Raw genomic sequence first — 14,474 nt, 5'->3', positions numbered from 1 at the left:
TATTATTATTAATAATATATTATTCAGAGGATGTTATTAGCATAACACTGTGAATTGTATTCTGTTTTTCTCCTGATTAATAAATACACACAAATGTTAGGAATAATAAACAAGTCACTTGCAGCACTCTTAGTATTTTGATTGTTTACTAAGTATTTCCTACAAGATTATTCAATTTACTTTTCTTAAATAATTGGATCACTGAGATTACTTTTTAGGTAAAAGCCAGTTGTCCAAAATAGTCTTTATATGACTTTATATTAAGAAGTAGAGATGATAGCAGAAGATCTGTGTGTATTAATTCCAGTGTTAAACTTGCGTCTAGCTGAAATTTGCTCTTTAGAATGTTTCTTCAAGACACTCCAGGATAGGAGAGTTATTTTGGTGATCAGGTTTTAGCAAAAGAGCTAAAATCTTTTTTGTCCTGGACTTCATCATGATTAGCAAAAGGTTCTCACATAATTAATGACATGAAGATGAAGATTTAGTGCCTGTAGGATTCAAATACACAGTTGAATTTATGTAATCTAGGATCATGGTTCCCCAGATTTGGGGGTGAATTTAACAGATCTTAGCCTTGTGCTCAGTTGTTCAAGGGCTCTAGAACAGTTTTGAGGGGACTGAGGGAGATACATTCCATCTTCAGACATAGAAGTTGTTGTTATTGCATGAAGTATCCAAGTCCAGACATGCCATTTTGAATCAGTTTATGTAGCAGCTGTGCTTGTACCATAGGTCTGTAACTTTTAGCCTGTGAATTCCAGAGTTTATTGTATTACTTCCCATCTTGTCTTTGCCTTTGTGAGGCTTTTAACAAGTTTGTAGCACGAGACTAAGAGCCAAGTACACAGATCCACTCTGAAAGATGGGCTTGCACTTCTGTGGCTCTGATGCTCGTAGTGGCATTTCATGTTGTCAAATTAATTTTACCATATATTAGCAGAAAACACATTGAGGTTTCACAGTAGCTCTGTGTCATTGCTGAGTTTGTTAAGCAGCTTCTAAAAACTAAACCATATATGATAGGGATTTTGGTCAGTACTCTTGTCAAATGAGACAAATGGGCCAATTTACATGTTAGATCTCATCAGTAATCTGGTTATAATAATGTTAGACAACAAAGAAACTACTCATCCAATGCTATTAATAATTTCATATTTGACTGCATCCAAAAATAAATCTAAAACCTTTTACAGTAAAGACATTTAAGCCATACAGCCCTATGTTATACAGAGACTTACAGAGTATCCTTGCTCCCCTGGTGCAAAGTTAAAACCAATTTCAGAAACCAACTGGTAACTGAGCACACCCTCCAAGGTGTGTTCAGCAAGTTTTTCAAAGAAGATCTCTACCATGCTGTCAGAGTTGTAGGGAGAGTAGTTTGAGGGGTCTGATGCATACCTTGCCTGGGTGGAATCCTGATAGGTTATTGCATTTACGGCTAAAGAGCCACATTTCCACTGAGTGGTTCAGAGAATCATAGAATCATCATAGAATGGCTTAGGTTGGAAGGGACCTTAAAGATCATCTGCTCCAACCTACTTGCCTCTCAACTAGATTCAGCTGCTCAAACCTGCACAGAGAGACCCTAAACTATGAAAATGAGCCTTGTGGTCTAAATTGACTTAGTTGTACATCTTAGAAAAACCCAGATCTCTTTGTCTTGATGCAAGTCAAGCACAGAATAGGATGATCTTACAAAAGGGAGAGAGCAAAAGTAGAGGAGATGATGATCAGGAGTAGTCAGCGTGGATTTACCGAGTGGAAATCATGCTTGACTAATCTGATAGCATTCTGTGATGTCATAACTGAATGGGTAGATGCAGGGAGACCAGTAGATGTAGTCTACCTTGACCTTGGCAAGGCTTTTGACACTGTCTCCTATAATATCCTTGTGAGTAGTCTCAGAAAGTGATGGATAGAAGAACAGACAGTGAGATGGATTAGGAACTGGTTACAGAATAGAGTCCAAAGAATGGTGGTCAATGGTGTCAAGTCCAGCTGGAGAGCTGTAACTAGTGGAGTCCCTCAGGGATCAGTGCTGGGTCTGGCCCTGTTCAACGTCTTCATCAATGACATTGATGAGGGGACAGAGTGTCTGCTCAGCAAGTTTGCTGAAAATACCAAGCTGGGAGGCTTGGCTGATACACCTGAAAGCTGTGCGGTGGTTCAGCAAGACTTGGACAGACTGAGAGCTGGGCAAAGAGGAACCTAATGAGGTTCAACAAGGATAAGTGCAGAGTCCTGCATCTGGGAAGGCATCTACTTGAAAGAGTCCAGTGGAGGGCTATGAGGATGATTAAGGGACTGGAGCACTGCCTTATGAGGAAAGGCTGAGAGATCTGGGGCTTTTTTAGTCTGGAGGAGAGAAGACTGAGAGGGCATTTCATAAATATCTGAGGGCTGAGTGTCAAGAGGGACGGGACAGGCTCTTCTCAGTGGCCAGTGGCAGAGTGTGATAGGACAAGGGATAATGGATATAATACAGCACAGGAGGTTCCACCTCAGCATGAAGAGGAACTTCTTCACTGTGAGGGTCATGGAGTGCTGGAATAGGCTCCCCAGAGAGGCTGTGGAGTCTCCTTCTCTGGAGACTTTCAACACCTGTCTGGATGCATTTGTGTGTGACCTGTGCTGGATTCTATGGTCCTTCTCTGGCAGAGGGGCTGGACTAGATAATCTCCAGAGGTCCTTTCCAACCCCTGACATCTTCTGATCCTGTGATAATTGAATTCTTCTGCCTCAGTCAAATCAGAAGGAATTGGAGCCGCCCTATCCAACAGCAATGGAGTTTGGGATCTAATGGAAAGGAAATAATGTGCCTAATTATCTTCTAATGCTGATTGTAATGCATCTGCATGAAGTGGGTGAGTGCTATCACCCAGCATGGCATTTACGCACGTTCAGGCACCGTTAGTTGTACACTCATCATGTCCAGACATAGAGAGAAAGGATGGAAATGCTGAAACATAGCAAATCAATAAAATAGTGCTGAAATGCTTGCTTTTCAGATGCTTGTCATTGCTCAACAAACTTGTAATTTCATGTCATTGTAAAAAACTTTAATATACTTTTCACTAAACAGCACGGATTCACATCAGACTTCTGCTTGCCCATTGGAATGGGCTGCCTGGGGAGGTGGTGGAGCTGCCATCACTGGAGGTGTTTAGAAAGAGACTTGATGGGGTGCTTGGTGCCATGGTTTAGTTGATTAGATAGTGTTGGATGATGGGTTGGACGCAAAGATCTTGAAGGTCTCTTCCAACCTGGTCTAGTCCTGTCCTGTCCTGTCCTGTCCTGTCCTGTCCTGTCCTGTCCTATCCTGTCCTATCCTGTCCTATCCTATCCTATCCTATCCTATCCTATCCTATCCTATCCTATCCTATCCTATCCTATCCTATCCTATCCTATCCTATCCTATCCTATCCTATCCTATCCTACTCTGCTTGCATAAGAATTACTAGATAAAAAACAGGAAATGCAACCAGACAGTCTAAACTTGTTTCACAAAAACTTGTATAACAACAAATCTTACTACTTCACCGTCACAAATTTGGCTTCTGTGAGGTGAAGAAGTGGAAACCTTCACTGAATGTTGCCGTTGTAGGCACAATGTTGTAATAGAAAACATCAGCAGATTGCAGAGCAGTTCATGAGCCTTATTAAACAAACTAACAAAATGAAAAAAAATGCCACTTTATGTGACTAGATTTGAAAACAATTAGAGTACTTCATTAAAATTTAAACCAACAGAGTTTGCAGCTCAAAATTATGTATAACAAGGAAAACCTCCTTACTTTCTGATTCCCAAGTTCTTGTTCAAGTGAGGTTTATTTAGATTCTGACTGGGATCCTTAGGATGTGCCCCAGTGGAAATAACAGTGAAGATGTACGTGAAACAGTGCATTACACCAGCTTCAGCTATCACTTAAAAGATTTGATACTGCTGACACAAACTGATACCAAATGTCAGTGAATGCAATAAGGTGGCTGAAAGTTATTCCTGTAGCTAAGCACCTGGTTGAATTGATTGACAGAAAGATTGGATTGCAGTGACAGTCATGACAAGGTGCCCAGTTTTGAGCATCCGGGTCCCAAGTGTGGTAAATTTGGGTTAATGTATAAAGAAGTTGTGGCACAATTGCTATCTTTGTGTGCTTGGTTGCTTTCCAAACCAGGAACACTTTTTCCCTTGGAAATGACAGCAGGCTTTAACTGAATCCCACGCACATCATAGCTGAAAGGGTGGATTCTCACTGGGGCTCCCTGACACAGGGTCTGCAACACCCACTGGGTGTTCCCCACAGTGTTAAAGCTTCAGAGGTCCACAATTGCCAGTCAGATGCAAGGAGATTTTCCCCAGTATCTGAAAACACTAGACAGACCTACCAGTGCTGTGTCAACTTCCCACCTGCCTCCCCAGATCAAGGCCATGGTAGGATTTTGCACTGCTTGTTCTCTCTGGGCCATTAAAATCCAAATGTCATCAGCACTGGTATAGTGCTGAGCTGGTCAGTGGCAGTGGTCCCTGCTTTGGAATCCAAGGCTGAGTAGTCTTTTTCCTTTCCCACTGATACTAGACAGAGATGTTTAAATCCCCTCAGTAGAATTTTGTCATCCTAACAATTATTTATATTGTGTCATGCAAATTGAGACCAATCCTTAGTGGAACTTCCTAGGGGTTTGATGGGGACTTTGTGTAACTATACTGCATGTTTCTGGTAATTATGGATATGTTTGTCTTTACATCTCATTTATCACAGGATTCTCTTCAGGCAGACACAATCTTGCTGCCTCAGAAGCCATTCCTCTGGTGCCTACCCATGCTGACACCCACCATCTTCCTTAATGCATGTCCTGCCAGCACTTTCCAGCTACCTTAGAACCTCTTGTCACCATATCTATCATTTTACTTATAATCACAATATGTTTTTCTGTACTGATGTCAGTTAGCCTTCCATGCCAGCACTTAAACATTCAGACAACCTTTATGTTTTGTCATAGGCTGCTACAGATTCTTGTGGACCACCCCACTCACAAAATGATCTCCATTATTAGCAGTTCTTACAATGCTTTTGTCAACTATTTTTATTTAATGGACTACCTCACCGTTGTTCTTCAAAGCTCTTTCTAAACTCTTTGTCCATAAAATTAAAGACCTCATTAGCAGAATGCCACAACCCTGAGCCAAACCTGGGCAGTGGCAGAGGTTGTGTCAAGATTGAAAAAATTCCCTTGGAGTAAATGAAAGTGAACCAACACCAAAGAGCTGAGGAGTTGGGTTTGTTAGAGCCAATGGAAACTCTTGGTAATGGACCAGAACAAAAGGAAATGGGAAGAAAAAGGAGAGGGAAAATTTGAGAGCTAAGAAGTAAGAGAAAAAAAAATAATCACCACTGCGTGGATCTAGTGCACAGAAACAGTCCAGGTTCTTGGTGGTGAGTGTACATCCCAGCAGGGTCTTCTGTGGTAAACGCAGCACTTGGACCCTTCTGGCAGGGTGTGGAGGTGCAGTCTCTCCAAATCCCAAAGAGAGGTGTGCGCCAGGCCCCTTCAGTGCAATGTCTGGCACATAGTTTTAAAGAGGCAATTCCCCAGAAATTCTCTCTTTTCATTGTTAAGGTATCAGCTCTCCTTCAGAGCTATTATGGCCATCATTCTGTCTATTCAAGACCAAGTATCATCACACCTTGTTTGAGACAATAGACTCATTAAAGCTTATCAGCCCTGTCTCTGGCACACACATTGTTTTGAGACAATAGAGGATTGGCCTGTCACAGGGGAGCTAACAATTCATAGAAGGTATGGCTTGTCATACCTACTGGTATCTTCTAATCATCTCTTTGTGTCCTTACACAGTTCATCATTTCTCTGGTGCAGCATTATCTTTTAGTTCTTTGGGGGTTTTTTTGCATCAAGTATATTCTCCCAGTAAACTACATCAAAAATATTTTCCTGTTTACTTTTTTTTTTTTAACTCTCTTTTCTTTTTACAGAGACATCAGCAAGAATCAAATATCTGACATTGCACCTGATGCATTTAAAGGCTTGAAGTCTCTCATTTCATTGTAAGTAGAAAGTAGAGCTGAATGAGCATTTGGGGAGAGCTTGAATGTAAGAGAAATAAAAATGATAATGTGCTGTCTGGGAGAACTTATGCTTCCATGTGCAGTTGCTGGTTTGTGTGAAGCATCTGATCTTTTATAAGTGAAAAATTGGTCTTGAGGGTTAGAATGAAGAACCATTTACATTCTCTAGTAATTCTTTTATAGATTAATTCCCCCAAGGTTACTGACATGGTCATTTCTTCAGATCTGTGTATTTGCACCAGCGGCTTAATCCATACCCCTTAACTTACCATAGCACAGAAAGCCTTATCATAGCTCAGACACTGTTTGGTGGTGTAAATCAGGGAGCAGTTTTAGGGGAAATACTGCTGAGCTTTTTTCTTCTATATTGAAGAGCTGACATTGAATTATCTTGTGAGTTTTTTGTTTCATTTGTTTATTGTTTTTTTTTCAAACTGGTTACAGAAGAACTTAAGCTCTTAAGAAAATGTTTATATTTCTTAGCTGTAACTACTACTTTATTAACCTAGAACAGGACTAAGATATGACTTCATACAGAAGATAAAATGAAGGTAGGATCTCTTGACACCCATTCATTTCTCCTTGTAGAGCACAGAAACTGTTTTAGCACCAAGCTGAATTTAAATGCTGCTATATTTCAACCTAGATACTCTCAGCACTATTAAAACAGTAGAGTCTTTAATGGGTAGAAGGAGCAATACAAGGTCAGAAGCTGCATATGGAGAATGAACTAGAAGAGAGTGTTGTAAAGAGCCTTAGGTTGAGAGAAGAGGGTAAACTCAACTGGAATGATTATCTGTGTTAGTTTCAAAGACAGTTCTAAAATCTTTGGCTCATCAATATTCATATAACACAGTTTGATTTTTAAGAGTGCAGTTTAGTTCTAAATGCTGCCATAGTTTTAATCTCTGAATGCCGTATAATTCTAACAACCGTTATAAGCTTGTTGACTAATGCTAATATTAGAAAGTTACTCAGTGCTAAACTTACATGTTGCAGTAAACTGAGCTGGAATGCAGAAGGATGAGCCTTTTTTATGCCCTGAATCCAGCTGGGAGAATGCCAGAAATGGGTGTTAAGTGTTGCTAGCATTTGTTGGAGAGTTGGGGCAGTGTTATCCAACATGCTGTGGAAATGGTCAGATCCCCTTCAGTGCTCTCTGGAAATGATTTGTAAGAGAATGGCATTTATTGAACACTGCTGATGCTGCAATGCTACAGGTTTCCAGTCTAGGAGCAAGCTGGATAGGCAAGACATTTCTACTGGGGTTGACTTCCCATCTGAGAAGTTATTCAGCTTTAGCTGTATCCAATTCAGATACCCCCAGGTGGCCTCAGGAGTGAGACAGAACACATCAGAGAGGAGAGACTATAAGCTGGGCAGGAATTTATGTTTTGACTTGCACACAGAAGCAAGTGAAATGACTGTATGTCCTCTGCCCAGTCATCCAAAACTACATTTTAAGTAAATGATGTTTAAATATGTTTATATCCAAGTGGGTAAAGTAGTGTTTAAGTTAATACTAGGAGGTTACAAGGGGAAAGTGAGAGGGCAGAGAGATGAGATGCACCACAGAAAGCTTTATAATAAGGGAACTGTCTCCGAGCAGTCTTTCTTTCTTCAGTCTTTGTGTCTGCCTCAGTTGCCTTTTACTGCAGCCACACAAAGCTGTTGTAACACGCAGTCTGTTTCTCCCCTCTTTGGCAGACTGATTTCTACAATGGTATTAACTCCAGCCTTGAAATTGTCAGCCTCCTTCTCTAGGTTCAGTTGTCCATTGTGCTTGCCATTGGCTTTTACTTTCTTTTGAAAAGTTTAGCTGTTAATTTCAGGTAGGTTTTGCAAATGTTTTCCCTGTCGCTGATGGATAAGAGTTGATTTTCCATGGTCGGTCACTGTGCTGGTCTCTTCTGTAGTTGTCTGAATTTCTGAGCTTCATTGAACTTTCATGGAACAAGATTATCTGCTGTTCTGCAGAATCTGGGTTTCTCTGAAGAAACCTCCCCCAGGTTTCTACTTCTGAGAAGCAGAGGATCTTCTTTCATCCAATCTCTGCCATAGTCACCAGTCCAGTTACAAGTGTAAGAGAGGATGGCTCCATTGAAGTGCCAGTCCTACCAATGAAGCTGCCAAAGGAAAAGGAACAAGGGGGTAGAAATGAAGCAAGGCAGTTTGCTTTGTAGTGCTTTGTCTTTTAAGTGGCACAGTTTTTTGGTGCCTGAGGCCCCCATAACTGTAGTCTGAGAGTAACTTATTTTTCATAGACGTAAATCGAATGTGATTGGTGGCTAACATATTAATGAGAGAGTGTTGAGGTTTAGTCTGTGCACCAAGCAGCTGGACTTTTCCGCCAGCTGAGTTAAAACAGGAATAAAGGAAGGGAAAATATTAATGCTCAAATGAAAGTAAGCGACTTTGCTCCCATTAAAAATGGAGTACTGCTGTAGTGCCTAAAATTCTTGCATTATTCCCACTTTCTGCTCCTCCCTTAACTTGCATGCAATCGCAGTGCTCCCTATGGGTCCAAGAGGGTGAAAGTGCTTATCTGGAAGACAGCCAATAGCCTGGCTGGCTAATGGAGGCCTATATATAGAGAGTTGCTACCTACTTTCTTCTGAAGCTTACTTAGGTTAGTGTTTCGAGGCAGAACTGTTTCTCAGAGTACTCAGACGATGGTACCTATGGAGAGATGGAAGAAAAAACATTGTATTACCATTTCAAAACACAGGAATGTTTATTACAGAAGCACTTTTCCCTAAAAGTATAAGATTTCGATCTTTTAAAAGTGCTAAGTGAGACATACGCTAGCAGGTCATAGTTCTTATCTTAAATATGTAGATTCTCTATAACAAGAAAGTCACCTGTGGGAGTCAAACAGGTCACAAAATCTTAATACTTTTAGCTAATCCATTTCTACCTTAGGTTTTTCTCTGTATTTAACAAAAGAAAGGCAAGCTTGTTCTTGTGAGGACTCAAGGCTTCTCATTCCCCAGGAAAAAAAAAAAAAAGTAGCTGTTTTCTTCATACCTTTTTTTTTCAGTGGGATTGTGTTCCCTGTTTTATAATAATTGTGTGGAACAAGGAATTTCTACTCCATTTTTCATAGAAATAATTTCAGCATGCCCGTAACCTTTTTTTCTCTTGGCTGTGGCAACAATAAAGGAACCAGAATCATTCTTCATGAAGAATGTTTTTTGATTATTCTCAGTGTCTTCTGGCTTTTCTTTTTCACCTTGTGTTACATGCAGGTGGCACTGGGGAAGCATTCAGTCAGCTCTGGGGCTGTGAGTTTAATTGTTAGCAGAATGTGAAGTTCCCTTTCAGTACTTAGACACTAGGGTTTAAACCCTTAGCATATGTTTGGTATGAACCAAACTGTAAACCTGTTTATAGACAAAACAGAAGATAAAGTAAGATCCAGCCTCTGCTTTTGAGAGAACAGTTGTGGAGAGCTCAGAGGGTGCTGTGAGCCAAGGACTGAGAAAAAGAGTCTTTAGTTTTAAAGATGCTACTGTGGGATTCGGGAGGAAGAAGTATTTCTCTGTCTCAGAGGTGACACAAGAGTGTATACTTCGAAGATCATGAGATGTAGTGATACTGCAGTACTTGGGACCATCTAAAATATCCAAAATAAAACCCAAATAATTAAAATTATTCAAATCTGAAAAAAACAGCAAGCAGCACAAATGTAAGTGAGCCATGGTGATATAGCCATGGCTTTTGTGTTGGAGGGATTTGTCTTGCCATCCAATACTTCTTTCCATATAAACAGGAGAGCAAAAAGCACCCTTGCAGTGAAAAGGGTGGCAAAATTGGTTGATTGTGGACTAATGTGTTAGCTTCATTTTAAGCAGTTTGATAAATGCTCTATTTGTAGCACACAGAGTTCGTGTTACATGGTTAGAGTTGGACTTTGCTGGAGTTGGAGCAGTTAATAGCTCAGCACGGAACATGGGGACTAAGTTATGAATAGTTTCATGTTTCAAGATTGCTACACGCACTTTCTGAACTAAATTAATTTTTCATTTAATCAACTCAAAATCTGTCTAATATCAGTGAGAGGATTGTGTCAGCATTGGGTTGTTGTTAATAGTATCAAAATGTTATTCTTGGGGTTAGTAAACTTCCCACAAATGTAGGTTTGGAAGGCTATGTCCAGACTGTCTGGGGACATTTTATGAGATATGACAAAACAGTCTAAGCCTTCAGTGTGTTAAACTGAATGAATAAATTTTAGACCACTGCAGAGGGAGAATTCCTTTGCTTTTGTTCATATACTGAATTAAGCTAGTGAACAATTTAAAAGCTTAGCTCAGCCTGGGCACAAAGACAAGAGACAGCTTAGATTTTGACATAGGAGTCCCATTTAGACCATCATCTCCTGGGTGATGATGTATGTGATGTCATTCATGGTGATTTGAAATCTGCAATAAAACACTGTCTATTGTAATAACTGCCAAACTTATTTTAAGGTAACAAATTGCTTTGGATAGTTTTACTGTGATTTATTGAGACTGACTTGTTCTGAAGAAATATGAAATAGTGCAGGGGGAAAAAAAAATTACATGTCTAAATTTCTTTCAGATATTAGAAATTTATTGCTGTTTTTACCCCTATCAATCCCTCCCCTTTTGAAAACTTGGATTCTTACTGAGCCTGTGCCATTGTTTGTAGCTTGGGAAATGTAATTTTTCCTAGCAAGAATTGTTTTTACAGTCTGAAGGAAAGTTAAAAGCATTCTGAGGACTGAAAAAGACATTGCAGACAGTCAAAATTTGACACTTCAGTAGGAATGTTTCAGTCAAGCCAAAATAAAGGAACACTTAGCTGGAAACCATATGGTCTAGAATAAGGGATTCTGTGCTAAGATTTCATACCTCCAAAAGAGTTCTTTGTCACCTTCCAGGAAAAAAAATCTCTATATTCTGAGATGTAACTATTCAAAGCAGCTGAATTGCAACTACATTTGCAAGTAAGGTAGGTCAACGAACTGTAAAATAAAGACAGCACAGCAATTATTGTTTCATGCCCTTAGAAGATGACATGCTACATTTTGGTGCATATGAACGGCCCTGTGTTGGTAAAGTCTTTTCAAATTCCTTAATTCGGAAGTTGTTGAAGGGGTCAGAGTGCGTCTGGAGACAGCAAAGAATCAATGAGACACTTCCATGTTGAGTCCATGCTGAACAAACCTTATGTGCTTAATTACATTCTCACCCAAGGTAACACACTTGTTACGTATGTCCCCAGTGCTTCTTTGTCTGGTATCACAGACTGTTAGGTGTTAGAAGGGACCTCCAGAGATCATCAAGTCCAGCACCCCTGCCAAAGCAGAATCACCCTAGGGCATGCCATACAGGAGCACATTCAGGCAGGTTTTGAAAGTCTCCAGCTTTTAGATAAATCTGTGTCCCACACTTTTAGGTGAGTCTACACAGTTACTATTTTCACTGTGTAATCTTTAACTACTTATGAGTTGGATTAATCTGCAAAACTTGAAGTTTAGTAGTAACAATTAACTAACTGTAAATTTAATACTGAATTGTGTCTTGGAATAGATACATTTGAGGAACAGTATTAAAATAGCACACCAGAATCAGGTGGAAGACCTGATTGTGACTTCCATATATTTATATAATTTCTTGTTGGAGATCCATAATAACTCTTCAGCTGAACAGGATGCCTTTTCCAGGGATCTCCAATGCTTGTGGTGCAGACAGAGATCTCTGTTTTGTGTGTGTTGTCCTTCCCATTGCTTGGAAAGTTGATCACAGCCTGAAAACTGCTGCAAGTTGTGAACCAGTCTGCCAGGTACTTTTGAAGAACTGCAGCTTGTGGCTTGTGGCCATGCTGAAAGCATTTAGCTGTGAAATGGCAAACTGATGGCTCTACGTGCCATGTAAGAATATAGCCCTCAGATGGCTCAGCTGCACCTGTGCCATAACAAGAGGCTAATGTTAAAAAGCACCTGCAAAAAATTTGAGAAAAGCTTGCTTGAGTTAAAAATACAGTGACTGATTCTTCACACTGGTCATTCTGGTAGTGCATGTACCTATCTTCTGGAAAAGACTAGTATAAAAATCATACCCTGGCCAGTCTGATGTCTTTGCACATTGTGGTAGTTTTGGCTATGCCTTTAAATTTTTTTTCACAGATCTTGAACAGAAAGTAGTAGATTGTAAATAAATCACTATTGGGTGTGAAAAGAAAAATAATGGGGGGGGATTTTCACCCAACACACACATCTTGCTGACTGTTTTCTCCACTGGTCTCTGTCTTTGCAAAAGAGACTCCCATGTGTGGTGAGAAAAGAAAGATAGGAAAAATTGAAAAAAGGATACTGTTGCTGCCTCACTTAGTTTTGGCTTAATCTTGAGTTCCTACTTTTAAAATTAGCATTGTGAATGTAGAATTCTCTGTCTTATAAAATGTCCACCATGTTTAGGGTAATAATTTCTCTACCTGTCAGTGATTTTGTCAGACCTGTGGGTGACTTGGTCTCCCAGCAAGAACGAGAAGTGAATGAATAACCAGGAGTACATAATAAAATTATTAATATTTTTTTGTGTTCTAATGAATTCCATTCTGATTCACAGATTTACTGTCTATAGGTGCAGTTACTGAGCTGATTTATTTAAACTTACATGCTAACTTTTCTCTGGTGTATTTTTGGTTTGTTTCTTTTTAATATTTTGGGTCTGAAATTGCATGTGCTACGGGACAGATAGATAGGGACTTGTATTCCTGTGCCAGGCTTGCTCAGTCGGCAGCACACCTGCATGTTCTGCAGCATATGTGAGGGATACAACTGAACATACAGCCTTAGACAAATCTAAAATTCATCTTTCTTGGTAAAAGCATTGGAGATTGAAATGAAGTTCTTAAACTAACTTGTCTGAGTTTCTTGTTAAATGGCTTTTTGGAGGTAGTTTTCTTGGTTGGAGTTTTTGTTTGGTTTCTTTTCTCCCCCAAATTGCTATTCTGGAAACATTGTGTTGCATGCTACTGAGATGGGCAGAATTAAAGGAGGCAGAGGAAAGCAGCTGCAGTAATGGCACGTCCATAACCTAGCCGGACTTCTCTGTAGGCTGACTCATTGATAGTACTATTAGAAGTGCAGCAGTTGGTATCTTCAGAGCAAAGGTCTTGGATCAAGAAACTGCCCATTAATCTGTTTGTTGGTATGAGTATGCCTTCCTGTCATAAACAGAAAAAAAAAAATAAGGGAACTCTGAGGAAAGCAAAAGTTTCTGTACTTTTTATTAGAGTAAATAGAAATTGGGAACCCAAGAAATGAGAGGTATTGCATTATATATCTCCCCTCCTTTTTGCTTCTTCCTGTAGGACCCTTTGACTTCAGCTCTGGTATGGCAGGCAGTTAGCTAATTTGGCTCTGCGTAGTGCTGAGCATGAATATGAATTAGGGACAAGTGCCTGAGCTCTCATACTGACTTTTGTTTAGCTGTTAATTTGTTTGAATGTTAATGTGCCACATGCACATAAGCTCAATTAGGTTTGAAAAATGCTTGTTGTCTTTTCATGGCTTCTAAAAATCTAAGCTTTGTTTTATTTCAATCAGATTTATTTTTCTCAAAATAATAATGAAGAGTATGTATAAACACATCCAAGGTTTAAAATTCAGTGGAACATTACACAATGATCTTCCGACTCCTAAATTAGAAGTGAAAAAGTCATAGAATCATAGAATGGCTGAGGTTGGAAGGGACATCAGAGACCATCTGTTCCTGCCTCCCTGCCATGGGCAGGGACACCTCACAACTAGACTTGGCCTTATCCAACCTGGTCTTGAGCAACCCCAGGAAGGAGGCACCCACAAGGCATCCACAATCCCCCTGGGCAACCTATTCCAGAGTCACACCACCTTCATACTGATGAACTTCTTCTAAGATCCAGTCTAAACCTACTCTCCCTCAGCTTAAAACCATTCCTCCTTGTCCTGTTGCTTGACACACTTATGAAGAGTACTTCTCCAGCCTTCCTGTAGGATCTCTTCAGGTATTGGAAGGCAGCTCTAAGGTCACCCCAGAGTGTTCTCTTCTCAACGCTGAAGAGCACCAGCTCCCTCACCCTATGCAGAGGTGTTCCAGCCCTTGGATCATCTTTGTGTCCCTTCTCTGGACCCACTCCAACAGCTTTGTGTTCTTATACTGTGGACACCAGAACTGGAGGCAGTATTCAAAGTGGAGGGAGTCACAAGAGCAGAGTAAAATGCTCTAATGAGAGTCTTATTTTGATATGTGCATTTAGTAGTACTGTAACCAACAACTGCCCTAGGTGTGAGCATTGGGATTGCTTTAAGGTTGCACTTTACAAAGTGGGTTTACTTCTACAGCCAAAATAACCCTTAGTCCGGAGTGAGGATTT

General features: G+C 40.1%; 1 protein-coding gene across 1 annotated transcript in view; it reads left to right on the top strand.

Annotated features, from left to right (window-relative positions):
- The window catches only part of SLIT3 (slit guidance ligand 3), a 508,252-nt gene that overhangs the window by 337,057 nt on the left and 156,721 nt on the right, over window positions 1-14,474 (top strand). The window contains exon 11 of the mRNA XM_054168241.1: window positions 5,997-6,068. Coding sequence (XP_054024216.1) covers window positions 5,997-6,068 — 72 coding nt within the window. The remainder of the gene's footprint in view (window positions 1-5,996; window positions 6,069-14,474) is intronic.

The sequence above is a fragment of the Dryobates pubescens genome, chromosome 16 (genome assembly GCF_014839835.1).
Source record: "Dryobates pubescens isolate bDryPub1 chromosome 16, bDryPub1.pri, whole genome shotgun sequence".
Classification (NCBI taxonomy): Eukaryota; Metazoa; Chordata; class Aves; order Piciformes; family Picidae; genus Dryobates; species Dryobates pubescens.
The sequence above is the reverse complement of the archived record's forward strand: the minus strand, read 5'-3'. Positions and strand labels throughout refer to the sequence as shown.